The 27,673-nt window shown below is 51.2% G+C and overlaps 1 protein-coding gene across 5 annotated transcripts in view; it reads left to right on the top strand.

Annotated features, from left to right (window-relative positions):
- Positions 1–16,251, top strand: part of HNF4A (hepatocyte nuclear factor 4 alpha) — a 61,681-nt gene extending 45,430 nt beyond the window's left edge. For 4 of the 5 annotated variants that reach the window (XM_032350586.1, XM_032350589.1, XM_032350588.1 and 1 more), the window contains exons 4-10: positions 1,890–1,996; positions 2,694–2,849; positions 6,114–6,201; positions 7,087–7,242; positions 9,549–9,815; positions 12,266–12,418; positions 13,480–16,251. In XM_032350586.1, coding sequence (XP_032206477.1) covers positions 1,890–1,996; positions 2,694–2,849; positions 6,114–6,201; positions 7,087–7,242; positions 9,549–9,815; positions 12,266–12,418; positions 13,480–13,622 — 1,070 coding nt within the window. In that variant the 3' untranslated portion in view covers positions 13,623–16,251. The remainder of the gene's footprint in view (positions 1–1,889; positions 1,997–2,693; positions 2,850–6,113; positions 6,202–7,086; positions 7,243–9,548; positions 9,816–12,265; positions 12,419–13,479) is intronic. The other variant, XM_032350585.1, reaches the window with a different exon arrangement.
- Positions 16,252–27,673: the final 11,422 nt, after the last annotated feature.

The following is a 27,673-nucleotide window of genomic DNA, read 5'->3' as shown; positions in this document are numbered from 1 at the left end:
AACCTTGGGGAGCCCAATCCGCAGCTGCTGACAGCAGCCCTTTTATTGGGCCCGCCTCCCATCGGCGCCCTGGTGGGTGCGGGCCGGCGCTGGCCGCTGAGGCTGGGAGGGGTGTCCTAGGGCAGGGCCGCCACGTGTGCAGGGGAGTGGCCCTGGGGGCTGGCTCTGGCTAGGGTGGTGGGAGTCAAGAGAGATTTCTGACCTGGAGACTGGTCTCCTATCCCGCTCATGCCGGGGCTCGGTCTCTGCTGTCTGGCTTTCATTCTCTGATTTCAGCCATGTGTGAAATCAAGAGAAAGTTGAATGGCGGCCATGTGGACGTTCCATTGAGAAATCAGAGCTTCCTTCACTCGCTCAATCAGCATTTCTTGAGCACCTGCTGTGCGCCAAGCCCTATGCTAGTCACTGGGGCTACAGCCGTGAACAACAGAGTTCTAGCTTTCTGGAGCTTTCCTTCCCATCGAGAGACAGAGAGTAAGGGAATGAGCAAGAGATTGTATAGGAAGGGCCCCCAAAGGGAAGGAAAGCAGGAGAATTGAAGGGCAGAGCCTGAGGAAGGGAGCGCTACGCCAGCAGGGTGGTCAGAGTGGGTGTCTCTGAGAAGGTGACGTGTGCACGGAGCCAGGCGGCCAAGCAAAGCAGCAACGAAGCTGTGGGGTGCAGAATCCCAGGCCGTGGGGCAGCGGCGGCTTGGCAGGCAGTGTGGGGTTAGAGATGAAGGGCCGTCATGAGGGGTTCAGTCTGCGTGAGATGGGGAGTCACCGGTTTTGAGCAGTGGGGGCATAGGACTGAGTTGGGTCGTAGCAGATCGCATTGACTCGGACGGGTGCCCAGATGGTCAGGGTGAGGCCGGAAGCAAAGAGACCTGAGCCTGAGCTGCTCCTGGGAAGAGGCAGCAGAGCCCAGCCTGGAGCTGGGGGTTCTGGATGGAATGTGGGCCCGTGAGAGGAGAGATGGACAAGCTTATAGATGGGGAAACTGAGGCACCTGAGGGAGTATGTGATCTGTACCAGCACACAGAGAGTGAGTGGCAAGTTCCAGGCAGGCACCCCGGTCTCCTGCCGTCTTGCCCTCCCTCCTGCCAGCCTCAGCAAAGCCTCATTGCAAGGTGGGGGCCCTTGGACTCCAGGGGATGAGGCCAGAGCCACAGAAGGTCTATCTCATGTCTTAGGCCAGGACTGACATGGATAGGGAGACAGGGAGGTGTGGGGGCCCAGGAGATGGAGGCCCAGGGCTCTGAGTTCCTGGAGGAGAGTCCATGGTGGGGCAGGAGGGAGCCAGGGGTTTTCTGTGCTGTCTCTGAGTGGGTTGGCCTCCTGCTGATGGAGAAGACTATCAGGGCAGGTGGGGGCCTCCAAGTCCCTTTTCCAGGCCTTCTGTCTGGGTGTTCGGCAATCCCCGAGCCATCTCCATGTCACCCAAAGCCATTCATTTTCCTTGTTTTACACACTTTCATCTGGAATAAAAGGGACCCTTTTCCAAACCAGGGCTTAAAAATCTGTCATCTAGATAGATCCATCATCAATACGCAAGACCCATCTCAAACCCTCTGCCAAGGCATCACTGTGTTGCGTCCCTCCAGGGACGAGGGGATCACTCCCACCGCACCGCATTGTGTTGGGGGCAGTTCTGGTGCTTAGAAAGTTCTTCCATAGGCTGGGCTGGAATCCATCGGCCCTCATGCCCACATGCTACTCCAGGCTCTGCCCCCCGGATCCCGCTCCTTCCACCTCCAACCATGTTTCCTTTACTCCAAGTCAGCCCTCCAGTATCTCCTTTGGGGTCAGACGCTCTCCCCACATCCCCCATTTGCTCCTCAGCAGTCGGGACCACTCTTCCCTTCACCCCATCCCTGTGCCCCCACCTCACCTCTCTGTGCCTCCTCACAGCTGTGCAGAATGAGCGGGACCGGATCAGCACTCGCCGGTCAAGCTATGAAGACAGCAGCCTGCCCTCTATCAACGCTTTGCTGCAGGCCGAGGTCCTGTCCCAGCAGGTATCAGGATGACCCTCTTGACCCACCTGGTGGTCATCCCCCATACCAAAGAGGAATCTCGCCTCCACCCCTGTCCTCCCCAGCCAGGCCCTGGAGCAGCAGCTAGAAGGGCCCTGGAATATCACAAAAGGGAAACTGAGCCAGTTCTGTAGCAAAGACACCACTGGGACCCAGGTCTGGCCCTCTGTGGCACTTTCTAGTTCATCCTTTTGCATGCATTCCGCGGGCCAGACAGAGTCGACTTTCATGGAGGGCCTGAGATCAGTCTAGCCCTAAGAGAACAGATTAATGGACAATTAGATTAGCAAACGGGCTCAGCCCATTCCTTGCTGTGTGACCTTGGGCAAGTCACAACACCTCTCTGAGTTGTGTTTTGTTCACCTGTCAGATGAGAATGATGATTTTTGCCCTGAGCTGAAGGGTTCTTTGGAGTTCCAAGGAGCTGGCAGAGGAGGAAGTGGGGGCGGGCCGCCAGTGGAGGCTCAGGGGCAGCCTCCTTCCTCATATCCGCCTTCTTCAGCATCCTTCCTTCTCTCCCTTTGCCCCCGAGCTCCCTCCTGAGCTGAAAGACATCCACAGTCCATCTTCCCTTTTCCAGACAGGGAAACTGTCTTGGTGGTGGGGGGCACTCTGCGCAGGGAGCAGAGACTGTAGGGAGGGCCTGACCACCCCCAGCATTGTCCTTCACTCCTCCTAGATCACCTCCCCCGTCTCTGGGATCAATGGAGACATTCGAGCGAAAAAGATTGCCAGCATCGCTGACGTGTGCGAGTCCATGAAGGAGCAGCTGCTGGTGCTCGTTGAGTGGGCCAAGTACATCCCTGCCTTTTGCGAGCTCCCTCTGGATGACCAGGTGAGCGCCAACACTCTGGGGGCAATGGTGACACTGGGCGGGTGGGTCCTGCTGGACCCCTGGGATACAGCCTTGGATTGGTTTGATTCTCTTTAATGGAACACATGTGGTGCTCATGTGTGCCCAGAGCTGTTTAAATGTGTACGTACCTTAACTCATTTGATCCATCCAGCAGCCATATGAGTTAGGTACTGTTAGCATTCCCATCTTATAGGTGATGCAGTTGGGGCACAGAGAAGTTAAGTGACTTGCTCAAGGCCACACAGCTAGTATCCAGCACAGCCGGGATTAGAACACTGTGCATGCCGGTGTACTTTGGTAGGCAAGCTCCAAAGTCCAGGCTCCTGGCCGCTGCACTCCTGCACCAGATAGCTCTCCTGGGAGCATGCGGACAGGGCCCCAGAGCCACGGATCCTGAGAGCTGAGCTTGAGCCCTGGCTCAGAGACTGGTGCTCTGTGTGATCTGGGACAAATGACCCCCTCTCTCTGAGTCTCAGTTTTCTTATCTGTAAAGTGGGAATTACGATGTCCTTTAACTCATGTAATGGAACACCGACATCGTGGCCCAGGCCACAGCCGGCCTCCCTGAGAATCACTTTCATTCCTCTATCCCACCAAGATGGTTTAATTGAGCTTTCTGTTTCCTGAAGTATCTTCTTTGGAATACCAACACCGTCCTGGGGGTGGGGGTAAGGAAGAGGTTGGAGCAGCAGGGTGCACGTCTGAGGACAGATGAGTTTCTGAGATATTGCAAGCAATCGCTCCTGGCCAGGCACATCCTAGGGGTCTCCTGTCTGGAGGGACTGTCAGACTGGGTCAGCTTCTCAGCTCAGAGGGAAGCTCGGACAGTGCCCCAGACATCAGCTCCCAGTGCATTGCTTCCCTGTTCTGCACACCTGCACCACATACTGACAATGCATGTAGTCTATGAAGGTTTCCGAGAAGTCCTTCAGGCAAGGAAGCTGCTGAACTTGGTGGGACCCAGGGCTCTCAGACTCCCTGAAGCCCCAGACTCTTGGAACACCTGTTAGTATCCTACGGTGGGGCGCACTGTGGAAACACTGGTTCGGCTGGTTCTCACCCTCCTACTGGGGCCTGAGTCGGATGCTGTGTCTCGTGGGTCCCTCCCTGCTTTGGGAGGGATGACAGGCCGGGGATCTTGGCCAAGTTGCCCCTGCCTTTTCCCCTGTTCCTTGTGTGCTGGCCCTGGTCCCCTCTGCTCGCGAGTCTATATTAATGTTTAATCCCTTCTGTTCCTTCCCAGGGGCTCAGCAGGGCAATAAGATACCCCCAAGCTGAGCAATTGTTAACTTCGATTTCCCACCCAAACCGCCCTGGCTGGGGCTCAGAGCATTCTTAGAGAGCAGTGATGGGTGGCCAGCAACACAGGACAATCATTAACACCCCCCACCCCAATGCTGCCTGCCCACCCAGGAATAGCCGCCATGTCAGGAGGGTTCCCAGCTCCCCACTCATGGTGTATAAGGAGCCCATCTTGCCCAAGAGAGTTGGGACACACCTGGGAGAATTGGGGGGCACTGTCCTTCAAAGGATACCCCAGATCTATCAGTACTGCCCCAGGAACCACTTTCCAAGTTTATTCACTTCTTGATTTGTTTTGGCCATCAACCCATTGACAACCTAGGAGCCTGGGTAGCATTGAATAAAGGAGCCAAGGTCTAGCGAAGGAAAGGGATCTGCACCAGGTTGCAGAGCAAGGCAGCCAGGGGCTGGGAATTCCTTCCGGGGCTTCTGCCCCTGGGTTTGAGAGCCACTGGGCAGGGTCAGTGACAAAAGCCCTGCACAGTCCCTGGTGATTGGCTTCCCTTGTCCTCATCATGGGAAGTGGCCCCTCATCTGCAAGGCTAATGTCATTCTCCTCCTCCTTGTCATCCTTCCAGGATGGAACCCTAGGAGGACAGATGAAGAAAGGCAGGTCGCTGCAAGATCTGGAGAGGGAGTTCACGAGTTTGTCCATTCATTCATTCATTCATTCACCCATGCCTTCCTTTCTTCATTCAAATAAATATTTATTGAATGTTTACTATGTTATGTGCCAGCGGCCTTCCGTGCCCTAGACAATACCATCTCCTTAGAGTGACTTCTCTGACCTCTGCATCTAATGTAGCCCCTCTTGTCCCATCACTCTTTATCACATGACTCTCACCCCCTCCCTCCCCCCCTTCGTCCTTCCTTCCTGCGAAGTGCCTGTCACTTACTAGGCACTTAACTTTTGATGACTGAATGAATGAACAGAAGCATTTTTACTTCCTAGCCTAGCCTGCTAAAAAAGCTTCAGAATTCCCCAACCCAGCCTTGCAGACAAGATCCTTGAGGCCTCCAGCTGGCTCCTACTTTTACCAGCTGCTGTGTTCTCCATCCTTTGGGCCCTATGCCCTCCCCAAAGCCGATGGCCCGGAAAGGACAGACAATGTCCTCCTGGCTGGGTCCCTGCCGTGGACTTCAGGCTGCCAAAGCTGCTTTGTCTTCTCTGCAGGGAAGGATCATGTCAAGCTCATTCCCTGCCAAGGACCAGCGCTCACACCTTGGCCTTGGGAGCCAACATTCACATCCAGCCTCTTGGAACTCACTCTCAGATCCTTAGAGCCTTACCATGTCAAGTGAGCAGGTGTCCTGGAAATCTTCCAGAGCAGTGATTTCCCGAGACACAACTGCACATCAGAATCAGCTGGGGAGTTTGTTGAATGCAGATCCTTGGGCCCACCCCTGTGCATACAACCTCAGAATCTCTGGGAGCAGGGCCCAAGAATCTGCATTTTATAAAGTACTCTTCATAATCTTCTGCAGTTGACCCGTGGGTAGAAATTCAGAATCCACAGTTTTAGAACTTTCTGGATTCTAGACCCTCTTGAGAGTCTGATGAAAGGCATTGAACCTCTGCTGAAGACACACACACACACACACTGAGAATGGTGTTAAGTTTCATCGGGCACAGAAATGAGGCCCAGAGGGAAGAGGCAGCTTACCTCGTCCAAGGACACAGCAGTTCAAAGATAAAGTCATCATTTGGCCTCCCAGCTCTGAGTGCATGTTCTGTCCCCTTCCAGGTTCCTGCTGAATCTTTTCCAGGTTTTATCAGTTATGGGAGGAAGGCAGAAGTTTTCTGGTGCCCATTTTATAGTTTAATTCAGTAGCAGGTAAAGGCAAGGGAAGCATTAAGCCGACTCGCTCAGGGTCACTGAGTTGGCTAGGAGCACCTTCCCAGGGGTGCAGCTGCCAGACATCATCCCTTCTTGTTTCCAGGTGGCCCTGCTCAGAGCCCATGCTGGTGAGCACCTGCTGCTTGGAGCTACCAAGCGATCCATGGTGTTCAAGGACGTTCTGCTTCTAGGTAAGGAGGCTGCCTGCCCCCAGCGGGGGCTCCATGGAGGGCATGCCCAGGGTGGAATGCATCCAGGCACAGGAGAGTTCCAAAGTGGCATGCAGGGGCGAGGGAGAAAGATCAAGAATGTCCGTTTCCCAGTGTTCCCAACTGGATCCTCCACTCAGGAAGGAAATGTGGAATCAAGGAATCAAGGAATGGAAGTTCTCCAGCATTAAAGTTAGAGCATGGTCGGGGTTATACATGGAATTGACCATGAGCTCTGATGTGCTTTCTGAAGTGGGAGCAGGAGGCCGCCAGGAATGGCACAACCCCCCGGCCTATGTCACTTGTGCTTCCATGGCATGTTTATGTATTATTCTAAATGCTTATACACATGATATTACGGGCCAGATACTAGTCTGAGTACTTTGCAAGCATTACTCCTTTAATACAACAACCCCATGAGGTAAGCTTTGTTACTTATCCCCATTTTACAGATGGAAAAAACTGAGGCACAGAAAGTAATTTATCCAAATATATATGGTTAGTTAGCAGTAGAACTGGATTTCAACCCCAGGCAGTCTAATTCTAGAATCTGGGCCCTTCACCTTGATGCACTGGTGCCTCCCAAGGGGACCCTGAATGTTGCTGCTCTAATGGGTCATAATGGAGAATGTGACGGGTGGTGTGAAAGGGTCCTAGAAAGCCAGGCTCCAGACCCGCTCCAGTGACTTCAAGCAACTCATTCCTTTCCTCTGGGCCTCCATTTCCTCATCTGTAAAATGGGCATAACAATCCTGTCCCGTGGGCACCAGTTGGATTGCAACTGCAGAAGGCAAGGCCTGTCCAAAGCTGGGGAGAAGGGTACCCCCAAGGTGGTATTCGCATCCCCTCTCCTTCCCACCCACCCAGGCAATGACTACATCGTCCCTCGGCACTGCCCGGAGCTGGCAGAGATGAGTCGGGTGTCCATGCGCATCCTCGATGAGCTGGTACTGCCCTTCCAGGAGCTACAGATCGACGACAATGAGTACGCCTGCCTCAAAGCCATCATCTTCTTTGACCCAGGTACAGTCCCCACCCCCCACGCACCCCCGAAGCTCCAGCAGACTTCATTCACACCCTCACTCTTCCGTAGAGCAATGGGCTAAAGCCGTTGCATGAGCTCTTGAACAGATGAGGAAGAGACCCGCGTTCAGAGGGATGACGTGACTTGACGAGGCACGTGGACCCCAGAGGCTCCGTCCGTTCTGTTCTTTTCCCCCCTTCCCTTGTGTCCTCGCCCCTCTCCTTCCTTTCCTGACCTCCTGTCTTCCTTCTTTTCTTTTCTTTCCTTTCACCGTTTCTTCTTTCCCTCAAAAAGGTTGATCAAAACAGTATCTGTCTGCCCCTACTTAAAATGCACCCCACTTTCCCTGCGAAAGCCCATTTCCCCAGGGGAACCATTTCTGAGTCTTTTAACTGTTTCTTCTGACGGGCTCAAAAAAAAAAAAAAAAGCTCAGCCGCCTCTTTCTTGATTGAGCTATTTTCAGTCATATTTTCCCTCCTGCCTTGGTCGAGGCTTTTGCTTTCCTCTGTCACCGCGCCCATCTTCTTCCCGCATTTTCACTGTGATTTTAGTGTCTCTACTAATTCTCTGTATATGCCCTTGCCTTTCCTCTTCCCCATTCCCTCTACTGACTTTCCACGTGCATTCTTAAAGAATACTTTGTAGCAATGTCTTTATGCAAAGCCTGGTTTCATTTCACAATATCAAGATTCCTGGACTCCAAAGCCCAGTGCTTGCTTCCCTCCCTCGTCACAGGTTACAAGGGACCCCTGCATGCCAGGCACTGCTCTTAGTGCTAGACTTCATGGAGATCACCTCCAATAATGATAGTGATGAAGAGGGAGATGACCCTAGTCTAGGGAACCCTCACTAGGACACCATTCTAAATACTTTATGTGGATTATGTCACTTAGGACTTACAATGGTACTGATGAGGTAGGAATGGTTACTATCCCATTTTGCAGATTAAAAAAACTGAGACACAGGGAGACTGATTAATGTGCCCAAGGTCACACCACCAGGAAGTGGCAGAATCTGGATTTGATCTTCAGACTCTATAGCGCTCAAGCCTATATTCTTACCTACCACACATCATTTCCATTTCTTAAAGAGTAAGAGTTCTGGTTCTAGTTGCCCTGAGAGCGTGGCCCAGGCTATACCCCCTGCAGGGCTCAGCATGGAGCTGGGCAGATGGTAGTAGCTCAAGAAAGTGGAGAGAATTACTGATGCCGAGTCAGGGTCAGCAACCTGGCTCAGAGGGGCGGGTGAGCCAGTATAGGGCCTGGTGTGGAGAGAATGCTCCATATATGTTTGTTGACTGAGTGAAGGCAGGCACAAATGTGGCTTGGTGGAGTGAATCCTAGACTGGAAGTATGGGTGAAATTCTCTTTCTGCCAATTACTTTGTCTATAAAAGAGGAAATAAATGGATGATTGCCATAAAGGTTGAGTTGAATGTTGGACAATCACTTGAACCCCCTTCTAGGTTTAGGCTCTAGAATTTATCTCTTGATTTTTTTTTTTTTTTCATTCACTCGTCCCTCCATCCCTTGAACCATCCCCTCATCTAGTTATCTATTCAACAAACATTGATTGAACTTGCGTGGTGCTAGGTGCTGGGTTTAAAATGACAAACAGGACATGCCTGCCCGTCCAGAGCTCGTAATCTATTGGAAGAGACAGTTGCATCTTGTGCGGCCAGTAGTGACAGAAGAACCACAGAAATGGGGGACACGATGGACACTCGTAAAGCAGGCTTGGGAGGGTGGAACAGAGAAGGCTTCCTGGAGGAGGTGAGGCATAACCTGAGACCCCAGGATGACACAGGCAAGAGGGGAAGGAAGTGGGGAGACTCTTCTAAGGGAAGCAGCGTGTGCTGAGGTCTGGTCATTGGGACTTCAGCTGTGATCCAGAGCTCCAAGTCCCCATCATGGATCTGCCAAAAGCTGGATGTGTGACCTGGACCAAGTCCTTTCCCTGCTCCCTGCCTCGTTTCCACACATGTAGTGAGGAAGTTGTTAGGTGTCCTCTTCGGTATGCTTCTAGAGTCCAACCCACCTGTCCCCTGCCACCCCCCATCTTCCAGTTCTGGATCTCAGGAAATGTGACATAAATGCTTTTCTTCCTGTGTCCAGGAAGCTATAAATGAGCTAGTGGACCCTGGTTCTTGAGGCCCCTGAATCCTGGTCCCAGCACTGCTAAGGACTCCGCAAGTGTCCTTGGGCCACTGGGCCCTCCTGTCAGGGCCTCAGGAGTCAGGGGAGATCTGGGTCCTGGCTCTCCAGATGCTCTAGCCGGGCCCTCGACCCCTGCCCTCCCGTTGCAGATGCCAAGGGGCTGAGCGACCCGGGCAAGATCAAGCGGCTGCGCTCGCAGGTACAGGTGAGCCTGGAGGACTACATCAACGACCGCCAGTACGACTCGCGCGGCCGCTTCGGCGAGCTGCTGCTCCTGCTGCCGACCCTGCAGAGCATCACCTGGCAGATGATCGAGCAGATCCAGTTCATCAAGCTCTTCGGCATGGCCAAGATCGACAACCTGCTGCAGGAGATGCTGCTGGGAGGTCCGTGCCAGGCCCAGGAGGGGCGGAGAGGTGGGCGGGGCTCCCTGGCCAGAGATGGGGCCTCGCACCTAGCTCACCTCCCAGCTCTGCCACCTCCTCCTTCCCTGTTCTCTGGAAGTGGGGACTTTTTTGGCTAAGACCCAATGGATGAAATAAAATCCAACATTTAAAAGCCAAGAGAAAAGCGTTCCAGGCAGGAGTAACTCCTGCAGAAGCCCTGAGGTGGGGGACATGTGTGTGGTCCAGAAAGAAGGATCAGCTCGTGAGATGGGGGAGGGAGGGGTTGCCTGAGATGGCAGACACCAGATGGTGAGCATACGCTCTTGTAGGCCATGGTCAGAAATCTCGATTTCGTTTTCAATGCGGCTTGGGTAAGAAGAGTGCAAATCAGACTACTGTTTTTAACAAACAACTCTGAATGTTATGTAGAAAGGGATGATGTCGGGGGGCACAGGAAAGGCAGGAGACCCCTGAGAATGCTACTATCACCAGGTGGGGATAGGACAGTGGAGGCCGGGGCGAAGGCGTAACTGGGTAAACTGGACCATCAGCAGGAAGGAAGAACACACAGGATTTGCTGATTGATCAGATGTGTGGGCGGGGCGGGGGTTGGGCGGGAAGAGTCAAGGATGACTTGCTTAGAGTGAAGGGATGCTCCTGGAGTAACTTACTACGATAAGGAAGACGGAGGGAACGCAGGTGGAGGCTGAGACGATGGTGGCCGTGGAGATCAACCAAGAGACCATTTACACTTGGGCAAAGCTCGAGACATGCGTAGACATGCGCGGGGCGGGGTGTGTTATCAGGAGGCAGTTTTGTGTTTGAGTCTGTTGCTCAAGCATGAGTTCAAAGCTTAGGGTGGAAGCAGCTCCGTGGGGCTCCAGCAATTAGGGGCTATGGTGATAGAGACTAAGAAGTGGGGATCGGTGGCTGGACAGCTGCAGTGGGGTGAGAGAATTTTGCGCAATAGCCCTCGTCAAGTGGGCTGGTAGGATAGGCGTCAGGATCGAAGAGAGGGCACTTGAACTTAGTTAGGATTTGGGAGGCGACACGGTCACGGGCGATGGTATGGCTAAGGGCCACCTTGGCACATACTTGGGACTGGATAATCTTTTTTTGTGGGGGCTCTGGTGTACACTGTTTAGCCACATCCCTGGCCTCTACCCATAAGATTCCGATAGCACCCCTGTAGGAGTGACAGCCAAAATGTCTTCAGATACTGTCAAATGTGCCCAGAGGGCCCTAAATCTCTCCCAGTTGAGAACTACTAACTCATTTCATTCTCACTTTGACCCTGTGAGTTATGAATTATGAATTAAGTGTCACTGAGATCCAGATCAGAACTTGGGCACCTGGCCGGCTCAGTCAGAAGAGTGTGCAAATCTCAGGGTCATGTGTTTGAGCCCCAGGCTGGGTGCTTAGATTACTTAAAACTAAAATCTTCTGAAAAAGGCAGGGGGGGATCAGGATGGAGCTTGTGCTCCGTTGCCAGGTAAACTTGGGTAAAGTAATTAATCTGTCCAGGCCCTGTAATCTCACCTGTAGAATGGGAATGGGACAACCCACCTTAGAGGACTATTGAGAGGATTCAGTTATTTTGACATGAAAAGTATGTAGAACAGTACTTGGCACATATTAGATGCTCAGTAATTGAAAGCTGTCAATTTAGAGGACTCTTGCCAGCCCTCAAGTCCCATCATGGCACACCAGTGACCACTGCCATGGTCAGTATTTTTTATGGTATTATCATTCTGACACATTTTTTTTTAAGCAGTTACTGTGTTCTAGACACTTCACTAGTTCCTCAAAAAGGAGAAAAATATAGCTGTAATTGTAATGCTCATGGACAGAAAAGTAGATGTTCCCAAAAGATGGGTTGCAGATAGATTCCTATGAGAATTCCAAGGAAGGAGAGGTTTACTTCCTACTGGGGAGTGGAGAATCAGGAGAAGCTTCCCAAAGGTGGAATTACCTGAGCTGGAATTTGGACTGGTGGACATCGGGGGGTGTGGAGAAAGCATCTCTCTTGGAAATATATGAGTAAAAGCAGAGCTAGGGAAGTACAGGAAGCACTTAGGTGCTATCAGTAGGTTAGTTTGGCTGAAGCAGAGGTGTTAGGGAGGGACAAGGCTACAGGTGAGTTGGCACCAAATGGAAGGACTTGCATACCATGGAGCTTTGAAAGCCATTGGTTAAATCCACTATGTTCCTATTCAGTGACTACACTCATAGCTTCCTTATACGCTCCTTCTTTCTTTTAACTTTTGTTCTTTTGGTTTGTTGGATCCTCTTAAGACCCTCGTAGGACCTATAGATAGGAATGGTAAGCCCCAGTTTACTCACCCAGAATCGGTAGCCAACAGGCATTGTCAATACTGGGCGAACGGGTTGATTGGCCACACTTGAGGAATGTGTACCACGAGGCCCGTGGTCTTTATCTTGGAACCCCCCATCCTGACTGATCCCCTCTCTACCTGCAGGGTCCTCCAGTGATGCACCTCATGCCCACCACCCCCTGCACCCGCATCTGATGCAGGAACACATGGGCACGAACGTCATTGTTGCCAACACGATGCCCTCTCACCTCAGCAATGGACAGATGTGTGAGTGGCCCCGACCCAGGGCACAGGCAGGTGAGCAACTTGAGCTCTACTCAGCAAGGAATGAGGTTGGGACCAAAAAGGGGAGCCAGGAGGGTTGGGTCTAGAAGATGGGAACTGGGATATTACAGTTCTCTTTGCTCCAGGGTATGGAATGAGGAGTGAGATTACTCATTCATTAAGGTTGTTTTTTCACTGAGGCCATTTATTCAGTGAGGTAATTAACAGCCTCTGTTGAATGAAGCTGCCCTTGGGATGAGGGATCCATTGGGTGGACATGTCCACTGGGATAAGAATTCCATTATGATGTTGCCTATTAGGTAAAATTGTTCTTGAAGTACTGCCCAATTAGGTAAGAGTATCCATTAGACAGTTGGGTGAGACTCCTCATTGGGTGGGGGTGTCCACTGGTCTGGATGGTCCCCTGAGGTGAAATCTCACATGAGTGAGTTTGTCATTGGACATAATTCTTCAAAAGTAAGATTATCATCAGGATGAAGGGGTCCACTAAAATGAGATTGCATTTCCTTGAGATTGTTCTTTGGGAAACTTGTCCATCGAATAAAGTTGGCCAAGTGGGTCATGGTCAAGGTTAACTTTCAAATAGGCGATGCTGTGAGGCCAATTAGTTTCCATTATTCATCTTCCTAAATATTAAAGAAGTGGTATTTTTGAAGTCAGTTGGCCAGACACTTAGGTCTCATCAGCTGCTCCTCTTTGTCTCCAAGAAGGGATATTGCTGTCACATGTCCCACTGTCCTTGAAGAGAGTTAGAGCTGGGCTCTGGTTTGGAAGAAGCAGCCCAGATTTCCATGTTAAATGGTGGAGGAGATGGGGGTTGGTAGAACCTGGGCAGAAGCCTCTGGCCACAACTGGCCCAGCCATAGCCTTCCAGACCTCACCAGACTTACACGTCAAGATCAGGGACTCAAGGTTTGAGCTGTAGGAAACCTTAGAGATTGTCTAGTTTAATTCTCTCATTTTCTAGAAGAGAAAACTAATTCAGAGAGGGGGAAGAACCTTCCTAGGACTCTGGTTATTCCCCCAAAGCTTGAAATTCTCAGTAGCCTCTGTCTGTCTCTCTGTCCTTCCAGCCACCCCTGAGACTCCACAGCCCTCACCGCCAGGTGGCTCGGGGTCTGAGCCCTACAAGCTCCTGCCAGGAGCGATCGCCACCATCGTCAAGCCCCCCTCCGCCATCCCCCAGCCGACCATCACCAAGCAGGAAGTCATCTAGCAAGCCGTTGGGGGTCGGGGGCTCTGCCGGCCCCCCAGCCCCCTCAGAGAGCCCCGGTGGTCACTTGTTCACAGTGAAGGAAGCCATGACAACAAGGCCAGTCTCAGGGCAGCAGTGGAAAGGGCAAGGGGACTAAGAACTTGGGCTCTGGGCCATAGCCCGTTGCTACCCTCCGCCCCCTGCTCTGGATGACGGGGCTCTGACTTGGGGAGGCCCCAGCTGGGAAATCCTCTGCTGCCTTGGACAACTCTTCTCTTGCCGAAGCCACTGCCTTCCCCTTCATCATACTTGCCCCCTACTTCTTCAGCCCCAAAGGACAGCTGTCTGGAGATGACACAGGACCTTGCTTCAACATAGCTCTCTTCCCCTTCAGATGGATACTTCTTTCTCCAAGTACTGCCCTAGTTCCCAGACACAGAGCCCTTCAAGGCTGGGTTGGATTGGGGCATCTGACCTCTCCCTGTTCCGCTACCCCAACCTCCAGTCTCTCCACCTGCCACTGTCACTTTCCTCAGCCATCCTAATTCCTCCACAGCCACCTCTCCAGAGGCTGAAGGAAACCCGCACGCAATCCCCCAGTCATTCCAGGAGCATTTTTAAAGCACCGGCTGGGCTAGGCACAGTGTGGGAGACTGGTGAGGAGGAGGACACCCTTCCACCTCTAACCTGTGGCTCATCCCAGGGAATTAGGCGGGTACTGGGGGTGGTGCTCCCCGCAGGCTGTCCACCACGAGAGGACAAGCCAAGGTGGACAGTCGCAACAGGAACTTGGAAGGACTGAGGCGGTCAGAGAAAGCTCTGGGAAAGGGGCAGACTCTGCAGTAGGTCTTTATGGAAGGGCAGGATTCCAGCTGGTGGAGCAGGTGAGAAAGGGCCCCAGGGCGGAGGAAGGGCATGGGAGGGAGGTGATGGAAAGACCAGGTTGTCTGGAACAGCGCAGGGGTCTTGAATGCCAGGACTGAGGCACTGAGGTTTGGGGGAAGCCGGGGAGGAGGCACAGTGGGTCGGGAGGGAGCAGGGAGGTCAGATAAGGGCTGAGGACGTGATCCAGGTGAGGACAAGGCGACCTGGAGACGACGATGCTGGGTGCGAGCCCAGCTCAGAAGGACATCAGGGAGGAAGGACCCCCTTCTCCAGGGCTTGTCTCAAACTCTGCCTCGTTTCTGGCGCTGTGTTAAGGCACTTGACACACATCACCTTCTTGCATCCCAGAGACCATTCCAGAAGATGAAATTGAGATCTGAGTGGTTAAGTGATTTTGCTGGAACTCACAGCACTAGTATGTAACCGAGTCAGGATTGGATCCCAGGTCTGCCTGGATCAGAGCAGGAGTTCTTGACCAGGGTGCCGAGCGTCTCTGAAAGGGCACCTCTGTCCTCACTGTGATCCAGTGGAGGGACTTCCTGACCCTGTCATCAGCCTCAGAAGCCGAAGTCTTATTCGTCCCAGGGGCCCTGCCCCTGCCTAGGATTAAGGCTGTCTTGGAATTACACGAATGTCCAGTTGGGGCCCAGCATCCTGTCTGCTGAAGAACAGGAGAATTCATAACTCTCAGACCCCTTTCCTCTCCTCACCCCCCAAGTCTGGGGGAGGGGCGTCAGGGGTCTTATTCTTAGGAGACGGACCAGCGTGGTCTGGTGGTCCAGGAGTGGGGTATTTTGGGCCAGGGAGACATGGGAAGGCCTGGGTTTGAGCGCTGCTCTGGAAACATTAAGCCCCAGAATGGAACAGCCAGCATATCATCCATGGAAATTTTGGAAGCTTTGGGAAAATTCTGGAAAATGCCACTAGCCAGTGGGAACAAAAGAGATGTGTCCTGGGGGCTGGAGCTGTGCTTAGGTAGGAGAGTTAGACTGGCCACCTGTCCCCACCCCAGGCTGACCCTTCTGAGTGGACGGCGGTAGGACCCCAGTGCCCCCAAATTTCATCCTTAGTGATCGCTTTTTGTGATGCAGGCCTGAGGGGTTTGAGGGCAGTATGTCCAAGAGAAACCCCTACATCTCCAGTGGTCCCAGGAGTGGTCTCCCCATGCCACCAAGCCATGTTCCCCGGTCCCAGGAGAGACTGTCCCCTGCTGAGAGCCCTCAAGTTTTCCCCAGCCATCCCTCGCTCTGAGTCTGCAGAAATCCCGGTCAGGGAACCCAGACTCATCTGGGGTCAGGTGGGGAAGCTGGAATCTTTCTGTCTTTGTGGCCATCCCCACCCTTTGCTCCTCCAGCCCCTCACTGGTGCTGAGGCGTCAGTCACGGGGACGAAGTGGAGAGGAATTTTCCACAGGATGAAGTAGGATAGCAGTGGCTTTGAACAGTGGCAGCCTTCTGGGTCAGGGGCTCAATGCTCAGTCCCAAATGACCCCTTCCTGGAGGAGAAATCCATTCTATTTTACTAATTTTATTGGAATGCAGGAAGCCCACAACAAGAAGCAGTTGATTTTTCTGACTCTGAGGACATGGCATTTGAAGATCTTTATCTCTCTCTTTGCCACCTGAGTTCTAGTCCTAAAATACAAAATCTGGAGAACGAAACAAGGGTTGGGAGGGCAAGCACGGACCCTCCAGTTCCTCCCCTGAGAGCCTTTTCCCTGGGCAGCTCTCAGGAGCTTCCAGAACCCACAGGACTCCCTGCAGCATGGACCTGTATCTTTTGTAATGACCAAGCCAATTACTTTTGCCAAGTTGTTCCGTAAATTTCCCTGAATGGGTTGAATTGTGAAATTCACACCAAGTGATTCTGGAAGCAGGCTGCTTCCAGTGGGTGTGAAAACCACCTGCCCCCGTGCTAACCCCCGAGCCCATCACTGCCGCCTGATGGGGCGAAGAAGCAAAAAACCATTTCTTACTCTTGTGTGTTTTAACAAAAGTTTATAAAGCAAAATAAATGGCACATATGTTTTCTAAGTCCTTGGATGGGTGTCCTTTCTTTCCTTGTCAGGTGTTAGAAATAAGAATGAGAAGAGCCAGATGGTCCAGATGGTAGGAAAATGCTTTTATATTGCTTTTCAATCTCACATCAAGAAGTAAGCAAGTTAGACATTATTATCCCTGCCCTCTGCTCCCCATTTAGAGATGGGAAAACTGAGGCTCAGGGCAGAGGTAGAAGTGGGACTCTAATTCTGATCCCCTGTTTCCAAGTGTTCACTATGTAGAGAGAGTGACAGTCAGTGCTCCCTCTTGAAGAGGGGAGGGATGTGGTGGGAGAGTGATGGAAAGATCTGGGGGGTTGGCAACAGGGTCCGAGATGGAGCCTAATTCTGGGTCCTTGCCAGGGACCTGGGTCAGCGGCTGGCCACAAGGCATGAGTAGGCATGAAGAAATTTCATAAAGACAAGTGCTGTTTTAAAAAAGAATAAAGGCAAGGATGCACCTGAGAATTTCTAGCCAGGTCTGTGGCCCCCTTGGCCCTCTCCCCTGGTAAACTAGGTGGGTGGGCTTGTGCCGTGGCCCCCACACATCCCAGCCTCATGTTCCCTCGGGAGTGTGTCCTGCAGAGCTTCTCTTCCCAACTTCGCATTTGGCGGTGTGACATGAATGGTGACGGTGAGACAGGTACAGGTAAGAGCTACAGATCAAGGCTTTGCCCCTGGGGAGCGGTTACTACACATCACCAGCACGCCACGGCATTCAGCCACGGCATTCAGGGACGGGGGATAGGGCTTGCGGGGTGGCTGGAGTCCGGAGGCCCAGGTGTGGAGTCACTCAAGGATGAGAGTAGAGCAGGACAACCCTTTTCAGCTTCCCCAAGGGAGGTGACAACAGTTCTGGGCCTGGGAGTCACAGATCAGTGTAAACTCCACTTCTCCGAGCCTCATCTGGAAACCGGGAATGATGCTTCCCTCTGGGAGTGTTGTCAGGATTAAAATGAATGAGACCAGAGTAAGTGGAAGAGCTCTTGGGTGCGAGGTGCCCACCACCAGGGGCTCAGTGTGAACCCTCCATCCAGACCCTTTCTAATGAGATACAATCATCAATTTCTCCAGCCTCAAGAGCACCTGTGAGCTGCCTGCAGATCCCTGAGGCCACTCCCACCTTCCCCTGTCCGTTCCCTCACCTCCAGATCTCCAGGAAATGTTTTCCATAGTGTTGCAACACAAGCCTTGTCCATGTGGCTGCCAGCATGGACCTGGGGGCTGGGGACCAGCGGAGGCTACCACAGTCCCAGACTCTGCTTAATAAACCCATATCAAAACCATAAAACCCTGGGCCCCATAAAGCCATCTGGCCTTGGCTCCTCCACCTCATCAGCCCTTTGCCCCAGTTAATCTCAGATCTCTGCGTGGGCGGCCAGAGATCCCAGTTTGATTTCCATTTCAGTTGCAAAACAACATCAGCTTGGGTGACAAACAGCGAATCCCATCACTACCAGGTTAGAGTAGATGAAAGCAAGATTCAGAGAGGCCAAGGAACTTGTCCTAAGGTGCCCAGCTCAGGAGCCATTGAGCCAGACTTGATCCATGCTGCTTCTACCAGCCCATGTGGCCTCACTGAGGACTGGGAACTGCCCCCCCCCCAACAAAGGTTGTTTCCAAAGCCATGATGCTCAAAGTTGCTTATCCCATTATTCTAAATGTAGAGAGAGTGGCATTTGAAGATCTTTATCTCTCTCTTTGCCACCTGAGTTCTAGTCCTAAGGTACAAAATCTGGAGAACGAAACAAGGGTTGGGAGGGCAACCAAGAACAACCATGTGGTGTGAATGACCCATCACCCCAAACTGGCAGCGATGCCCTACTTCCTCTCTACATTTCTCCAGTCGGAATGTCATATGTAAATTCCAAGATGTGATCTAAGAGACCAGAATCCCAGGATCCCAAGCAGCCTTTCTGATGACAGTGGAACTAAAAACCAAATTCTGATTCCAAGGACAACATTTGACTTCTTCCTCTTTGCCAGGCTTTGATGGACAGAATCTGATCCTCACGATAAACCCCCAAGTTGGGCACCCTGTTGTTCTGTCTTACACATGAGGAAGGGACTTGCCCAAGGTCCGCAAGTGATGTAACCGCTGAGATTGAAACTGCTAGTTTTCTGATACCAGGGGCCATGGGGATCGAGGAGGACATCGATGACTGGTCACTGCATGGTGGGCATAGAAACAATCAACGGGCAAAGCCTTGCGCCAAAGCATCCTGGGAGTTATGATAAAGCAACGTCACAAGGGGCCTCCTTCTTGAATCTTATGCTTTTCCTTTGTAGGAGAAAAAAACAAGAGACCAAGGAGTGAGAGCGATAGGCCATGAGATGGGAATTTGAGGGAGTGAATACTGTGGTTGGGGAAAGGACTGGCGTGTTCTTACAGGGGGAAGATTCAGGGGCTAGGAAGGCAGAGAGAAGAAGCACATTTAAAGTGGAAGAGAGGGAGTAGAACCAGAAGTCAGGGCAAGCAGCAGGAAGTGCAGCTTGTGGGCAGGAAGAAGGACGGACCAGTTTCCCACCCCATGGTCATTGCATATGCCACCTAATGTCCCTAGATGTCCCTAAGATCATTCAGCATGCTACTGAGGTCCTCATCCTTCACCTGGAAGCGAGCTATTGTGGCTCATCCCCGCCACGCAGTAGGGACCCCAAACGCTGGGCAAATGGAATTTCTTTTGGGGAAACAGGAAACCACCTGCAGATCTGCAATTGGGACGAGCCTCTGGCCAGGTCTGTATATTTTTTTAAAAAATTTTATTTATATATTTGAGAGAAAGAGAGAGGGAGCATGGGGGGTGGGGGACAGGGAGAACAGGAACAGAGCAAGAGGGACAAGGTGGCCCCATCCCCAGTGTGGAGCCCAGTGCAGGGCTCAATCCCACAACCCTGAGATCATGACCTGAGCCGAAATCCAGAGTTGGACACTTAACCAACCGAGCCATCCAGGCGCCCCAAGATCATTCTGGCAGCTTCATGGAGGATAGACAGGAGGAGCTGCAAATGTAAGCAGAGAGCAGGGAAGATGGGCAGGCTCAGGTGACAGAAGGTGGCAGCAGAGATGGAGGGGAGGGAACCAGTCCAAAAAAGCCACATATCCATGCATTCACTCACTCACCACATCTATTTAGTGAGCGCTGCGCACAGGTGACCAACACAGAGTCCCCGACTCCACGAAGCTGGCTTTCTGGGAGGAGCAGGCAGACAGGGTTTTTCAGTGAATAAATAAACGAAGGTGATTTCAGATAGTTGAACATCAGACTCTCAGAGAAACCACCAAATTCTTTAAAACAAGGTAACATGGAAGTGTGGCTATAAAACAGAGTTCACAAAACAGGGTAATTTGAAAGGATAGGGATAGGATCCCGTCAGGCTGAGAGGGGGAACCAGACTGAGGTCTGAAGGAGGAGAAGGGGCCAGCCACGCGGAGCTTGGGCCGGCTGGGGAAGATCAGCCAGGTGGAGGGACTCCAGGTATAAAAGCTCAGGTGAGAACAGAATGGGAGAAGATATTTGCAAATGACAGTACAGACAAAAGGTTGATATCCAGGATCTATAAAGAACTTCTCAAACTCAGCACACACAAAACTGATAACCATATCAAAAAATGGGCAGAAGATATGAACAGGCACTTCTCCAATGAACATACAAATGGCTCTCAGACACATGAAAAAATGTTCATCATCACTCTCCATCAGGGAGATTCAAATTAAAACTACATTGAGATAGCACCTTATACCAGTTAGAATGGCCAAAATTAGCAAGACAGGAAACAACGTGTGTTGGAGAGGATGTGGAGAAAGGGGAACCCTCTTACACTGTTGGTGGGAATCAAGTTGGTGCAGCAGTTTTGGAGAACAGTGTGGAGATTCCTCAAGAAATTAAAAATAGAGCTTCCCTATGACCCTGCGATTGCACTACTGGCTATTTACCCCAAAGATACAGATGTGGCGAAAAGAAGGGCCATCTGTACCCCAATGTTTATAGCAGCAATGGCCATGGTTGCCAAACTGTGGAAAGAACCAAGATGCCCTTCAATGGACAAATGGATAAAGAAGGTGTGGTCCATATATACAATGGAGTATTATGCCTCCATCAGAAAGGATGAATACCCAACTTTTGTAGCAACATAGACAGGACTGGAAGAGATTATGCTGAGTGAAATAAGTCAAGCAGAGAGAGTCAATTATCATATGGTTTCACTTATTTGTGGAGCATAACAAATAACATGGAGGACATGGGGAGATGGAGAGAAGGGAGTTGAGGGAAATTGGAAGGGGAGGTGGTGAACCATGAGAGACTATGGACACTGAAAAACAGCCTGAGGGTTTTGAAGGGGCGGGGGTGGTGGTGGGAGGTTGGGGGAACCAGGTGGTGGGTATTAGGGAGGGCACGTATTGCATGAAGCACTGGGTGTGGTGCAAAAACAATGGATACTCTTACGCTGAAAAGAAAAAAAAAGAGCTCCGGTGAGAGCTGAGAGCACTGGAGGCTGAGCAGAAAGGTCAGTGTGGCTGGAGAGGAGATGAAGTCTGTGCAGGGAGGGGCAGGGTTGGGGGGACCCTCTGGGTCATGAGAAAGATCTTGGATTTTATTTTAGATACAATGGGAACCTCTTAAAAGTTTTTAAATAGGGAGGTGATGCGATCTGTATTCATTAAAAGTCACTCTCCGAGGGGTGGAAATGGCAAAGCCCAGAGGTGGTGTGTGCAGTGGTCCAGGGGAGAGAGGATGGCCGCTGGGCCAAGAGCAGGTAGGCAGCATTCGCAGGGGACCTCAAGACTCCTGCCCCCTGGGTTATACACACTGTCTCTCAATTATTCAATCAGACACTAATCTGGGTGCTGCTATGAATGGATTCCGCAGATGTAATTAACGTCCCAAACCAGCAGACTTTGTAATAGGGAGATCACTCTTGGTGGGCCTGCCCTAAACAGCTGAACCCTTCAAAGGAGCTACTCTCTTTCTGGTAAATGAAATGAGAAGCATGAGAGGCATTTGAGGTAAGGGAGTGTCTTCAAGCCAGCTTTGAAGACAGAGGGGGCCCTATGGCAAGGAACGCAGGCAGTTTCTAGAAAAGGAGAGTGACCCTCCAGGGGACAGCCTGCTGAGACACAGTGACCTCAATCCTACAACCGCGAGGAACCAAATCCAGGCAACAACCTGAATAAGCCTGGAAGTGGATCCTTCCCTGGAACCTTCAGGTAGGAACTCAATCTTGTAAGACCCCAGGTAGAGAACCCCGTCACACCATGCCTGGGCTTCTGACTGGATGCTGAGATAGTAAGTGAGTGTTGTTTCAAGCCACTAAGTCTGGAATAATGTTTTCAGGAGGAATGTATGGGGTGGAAGGGACAAGATGGCCAGATTGGGATTCGGGGAAGTAGCACCACCAAGAGCTGGCTAATGGGTGGGATGTGTGAATGAAAGATGGGAAGTAGCTGTGGGACCCATGGTCCTCATTATTGAAATGAGGAAGACTGTGGGTTGCAGATTGGTGGTGGGGGGGGCTGCAGAGTTGGAGGCTACAGATTTGGGGGTCTGAGATTTGGGGAGTTGTCAATTTGAGGAGCCACTGATTTGAGGGGGGCTGTAGATCTGGGAGCTATAGGTCTGGGAGGCCGTAGAGCTGAGAAACCATAGATTTGGGGACTGAAGATCTGGGTTTGAAAGCAGAATTCTGCTGGGGATGTTTGGTGTGAGGTGCCAATGAAACATCCAAGAAATCATTGGATGGATATACAAGCCTAGAGCTCAGGGCCAAGCTGGGCTAGGGAGGAGGCCAAGTCATCAGCATAGATGTAATTTAAAAGCCAAGTGGGAATATTGCTCAGCAAGAACAGGGAGCAAACGGCGGATCCCAGCCAACTGGATTGCAAATGCATCATTCTGAGTGTGAGATGCCAGACCGCAAAGGTTACACGCAATAGCCATCTGTCTGATATTCTGAAAAAGACAAAATTCTAGGGTCAGGTGATGTGGTTGCCAGGCACAGGGGCAGGGGTGGAAGGTCCAGTACAAAGTGTCCTAGAGGAGGGGGCTTGGGTCACGGAAATGCTTTCTATCTTGACTGTGGTTGTGGTTACGTGGCCATGTACACTTGCCCAAACTTGCAGAACCATCCATTAAAGAGGTTAAGGCTTAGAATCTGGAAATGTATACCTTAATATTAAAAAGGAAAGAAAAAAAAGCCAGGTAGTTGGTGGAACTCGTTTATCTTTTTTATTTTTTTAAGATTTTATTTATTTATTTGACAGAGATCACAAGTAGGCAGAGAGGCAGACAGAGAGAGAGCAGGAAGCAGGCTCCCCGCTGAGCAGAGAGCCCATTGTGGGGCTCGATCCCAGGACCCTGAGATCATGACCTGAGCCAAAGGCAGAGGCTTTAACCCACTGAGCCACCCAGGCGCCCCGGAACTCGCTTAAAGAGGGTCGTATGGGGTGCCTGGGTGGCTCAGTGGGTTAAAGCCTCTGCCTTTGGCTCAGGTCATGATCCCAGGGTCCTGGGATCGAGCCCCACAATGGGCTCTCTGCTCAGCGGGGAGCCTGCTTCCCCTCTCTCTCTGCCTGCCTCTCTGCCTACTTGTGATCTCTGTCTGTCAAATAAATAATCTTTTTAAAAAATAAAAAATAAATAAAAAGAAAGAGGGAGCGTAGCCAGCAGTGATGAGGGGAAGACTTTACCCTGGTCCACACCACCACCCAGGCTGGAAGAAGAAGAGGCACAAACAACAAATGGAATGGACGTTGATGGTGAGGGAAAGGGATTCTAGCCACGTTCCTAGCAGGCCTGCTACACGCTAAGTGCTCGCCGACACATCGTCTGGTATCAGCGCCTCAGTGAGGCTGTGAGGCAGGTGACATCAGCTGTCCTTGTTGTACAGACGAGAGGAAGTGACTTGCCCTGGGGCCCCATGGCGTGTCGTGGTGGCAAAATCAGGAGCTCCGTACGGGTCTGCCCTGCAACCAGTTCCCTGTTTGTTGAATGAATGAGTGACCAAATCAGTATCACTGTGCTCCAGGTGCTGGTCTCACCGCCCCCCAGGTTCACGCTGAGGATATGAGAACACGGTATTTTTAGAGAAGTTGGGGCCATAAAAACTTGTTCCATTTCCCGACTTGTGTAATGTCCTGCCCCACCTCCCCCCTCCCCCGGCACCGTGGCTCTGAAATTGCTCCCCGGCCTTGGGAAGGGCTCCCAGGCTTATCTCAGGGGGAGAGTGAAACTATAAAAGACTTTATAGCTTGAGATCACGTCTAGCAGAGGCAGTGATTGTCGCCATAAACCTGAGCAGCCCTGTGAGGGCGATGCCCCGGGGCCAGGAGAGTCAGGGGACAGTTGAGCAATGCCAAGCAAGAGACAGCCACTGCTAAGCCAGGCACGCGGGGCCTGCGGTCAGGGCCCGTCACACACTTATCATGTTCTGGCCTCACGTAAACCCCAGGAGGATCATTAAACCCGGTTTAATTAATTTAAAGCCGTTATTGGGGCACCTGAGGAGCCTTAGGCATCTGCCTTCGGCTCAGGTCGTGATCCTGGGGTCCTGGGATCAAGCCCCGTGTTGGGCTTCCTCCTGGGTGGGAAGCCTGCTTCTTCCTCTCGTGATCTCCCTGCTTGCGTTCCCTCTCTCCCTGTCTCTCTCTCTCTCTCTCTCTGTCAAATAAAGAAGTAAAATCTTTTTTAAAAAATTTAAAGTGGTTATTGTGATATTTCTATGAAGCACCTTTTTTCACCTTATGTCTCTGAAGGTAGGATAGGTCTGTAAGTCAGGGGCATCCTGCGATCACTGGCGGTGAGATCGGGGGGTAGTTTTCTCTCTTAGCGCTACTCTCAAGGGAGTGCCTCTTACAGCTGAAGCATCTTGGGTTAGATTCTACTCATCTCATAGACAAGAAAACTGAGAACACAGGGCATAGGGGAAATAAGTAAGTGATGGAGCCAGGATTCTAACAACAGATGGTGTGTTCTTTCTGATATCCAAGGCTGCCTTGGACATAGACGTTGACTTTCCCTTCTCCCTCCAAAGCCTTGCCCCCAGCCAAATAATGCCCGCCTGCCATCCCAGGGGGCTCTGGGAGGCAGCAAGCTGCCCTGTTGTTCAAAATTCAAGCAGGAGACAGTTTGCAGGGAGCCTTCTGCCCAATGGACCAACCACTCCTGGGACCCATCACCCAAGTCAGCAACCCCAGCCTGGCCAAGCTCGTGAACCAGACCTTTGGGCTTTCCCTCGGACTGTGGTGCATGTGCCCAATACAGCCCCGCTTCTGACCACCTGGTCTTGCTCCAAGCAGTCTGGACTCTCACCTCATTTTACAGATGAGGTAACTAAGGCCCAGAGAGGTTGCCTGATTCTTTCAAGGTCACACACAAGTCCGTGTCAGAAAAAGAGTCTGGAATCCAGGGCTCAAAATCCAGTGTTCTTTCCAACTTTGCAGCTCTCCTAGGTCCAGAAGAGAGACGCAGAGATGGGAGAGCAAGGGACTCAACGTGGATCAAAAGAAAGGACGGGGCGCCTGGGGGGCTCAGTGGGTTAAAGCCTCTGCCTTCGGCTCAGGTCATGATCGCGGGGTCCTGGGATCAAGCCCAGCATCGGGCTCTCTGCTCGGCGGGCAGCCTGCGTCCCTTCCTCTCTCTCTGCCTGCCTCTCTGCCTACCGTGATCTCTGTCTGTCAAATAAATCAATAAAAACCTTAAAAAATAAAATAAAATACTAATTTAAAAAAATAAAAGAAAGGACAGTATGACAAGAAGGATTGCTGAGTCCTGAACACGTAGCAAAATAATGCAAAATGTCTTGACCTGGGTCTCGTTAACACTAGCAACTTCTGGGACAGCTGCACTTAGAGGGGCAGCAGAAGCACTGTCTTGCCCAGAAGATGGGGACAAACTGCACCAGGCATCTCTTCCATCCCTACCAGACCCTACCTCTCCCTCTTAAAACCCTCCAGTGGCTTTCCACCATCCCTAGAACAAAATTCAAACCCTTTACTGGGGCCCCAGAGCCTATATGACATGGCTCTGACCCCTTCTCCAAAATCATCTCCTACCCCCCTACCCCTCAGTCATTCCATAGCAGCCCCCTTGGCCTCCTCCCTGTTCCTCAACACACCAAACCTGTTCTCATTTCACAGGCTTCACCCCAGTGTCTCCCTTTTCTGGAACACTCACTCTTTCCCCCAGCTCTTCCCATGGCTGCTTCCTTCTAACCATTCAGGTCTCTGCTCAAATGTCACCTCTTAAAAAGAGTCGGTCCCTGACCAACTTAGCTAAATATACGAGGCTTTGCAGGCTATGTGGTCTCTGCTACAACTGCTTAAATCTTCTGTTACAGCGTGAAAGCAACCAAAAATGATACCTAAGTGAATGGGTGTGACTGAGTCCCAATAAAACTTTATTTACAAAAGCAGGCAGGGGGCCAGATTGGGTCAATGACTATCGTTTGCCAGCCCCTACTTTAATTTATTATCTCATGTGATTTCCTTCATTGTGCTTACCACTATCTGAAAGTATCTACTTATTTGTATATTGATTTATGGTCTTCCTCTACTCTTCCCCCTAGACTGTTAACTCCAAGAGCAGGGTCTTGTCATTGTTATTGAACACTGCCGTGGTAACCAGCCTCTAAGATGGCCCTCAACGAGCCCCACTTCCTGATACTCACACATTCTGAAGTCCTCTCCCAAACTGTCTAGGACTGGCCTGTGTCATCAGCAGGATACTCTGGACATGAAGGAGTGTGACTTTCGAGGTCAGGTTTGAAAATGTACCGGGACTCCCATTTTGCCATCTTGGATCACTTGCTCTGAGAAAGCTGGCAGCCATGTTGTAAGGACATCAAGCAGCCTTGTGGCGAAGAGGGGCTGAGGCCTCCTGTCACGGGCCAGCCTCATGGATGAGCCATCTTGACTGTGGACCTTCCAGCCACAATCAAGCCTTCAGGTGACCAGGGTTCTGGCAGACACTCTGACTGCAACCTCATGAGAGACGCTAAGTCAAACTATCCAGCTTGCCCCTCCTGAAGTCCTACCAGACAAAAACTGTGAGATAATACATTTTCTTCAAATCATGGTAATTTATTATGTAGCCACAGATAAAATACAGTTGCCAGCACAGTATCTGAACATAGTATGTGCTTAACAAATATTGGCTAATAAATAAGTTTGGTACTTAATACATATTATAGTAGGATACATTATAAAAGTAAACATTTGAAATATGTGAATGTAATATTATATAAATATATGTTAAAATATAAATTAAATATATAGAAGAGCACAGCTGAGAGTTTCCTAATCCACTAACACCCCTTAGATGAGTTACCTGTACAAAAATTCTTCCAACTTTGAGATCCTGTTTTGGGGGTTCTCAGTTTGCATTTCTAATACTCTCTAATTGATGAGTCTACGATTCTGGGATTTCAGGTTTTTGTTTCACCGAATCCATGATGCTCAAATTTTGTGATTCTGTGATTCTAACATATTATTATTTATTTAACAATATGTATTTTGTTCAATGACTCCTTTCTGCAGGCATAGTGCCAGGAGCTAGGGGTTCAGTAGAGAAAAGGTGACCCCCTGTTTCTGCCTTCCTGTAGCTCATTTGGCTGATGGGGACACAGGTAAGCCCATGGGCATATGTGATACATTGCACAGTGAACAGTCATGTGGGGAGGCACAGGAATTGGGGATAGGGAGTGGAAGTGGAGAAAGAGGCACTAACCCAGCCTCCTTGAGAGGAGTGTGAGCAGAAATTCCTTCCCAGAGGAGACAGGAAGAGAGAGGGAGGATTCTAACCAAAGAAGGTGGCGCTGGTGCACACCACAATTGGTGATCCAAGTGGAGGGAACAGCAAGTGCAAAGGTCCAGGGGTTAGGCAGAGGGAAAGAGTGGATAATATCTGGTAAGATGAGGTCTGTATGAGTTGGTATAGAGCCGGTGGAGGGGTGCTGGAGAGCAGCAGAGTAGCAAGAGACTATGGCCAGGTGACAGAGGACCTAGTAAACCATGTTAAGGAGTTTGAACTTTATCCTGAGGGCAAAAGGGGAGCCAGTGAAGGGTTTTAAGGCGAAGAGTGGCATAGTGTGCCTAGAGTCTGGAAAGTTGCCTCAGCTGCTGCGTGCAAGTTTGGGAAGAGGAGAGCCCAGA

This window comes from Mustela erminea, chromosome 7, assembly GCF_009829155.1.
Source record: "Mustela erminea isolate mMusErm1 chromosome 7, mMusErm1.Pri, whole genome shotgun sequence".
NCBI lineage: Eukaryota > Metazoa > Chordata > Mammalia > Carnivora > Mustelidae > Mustela > Mustela erminea.
The sequence above is the reverse complement of the archived record's forward strand: the minus strand, read 5'-3'. Positions and strand labels throughout refer to the sequence as shown.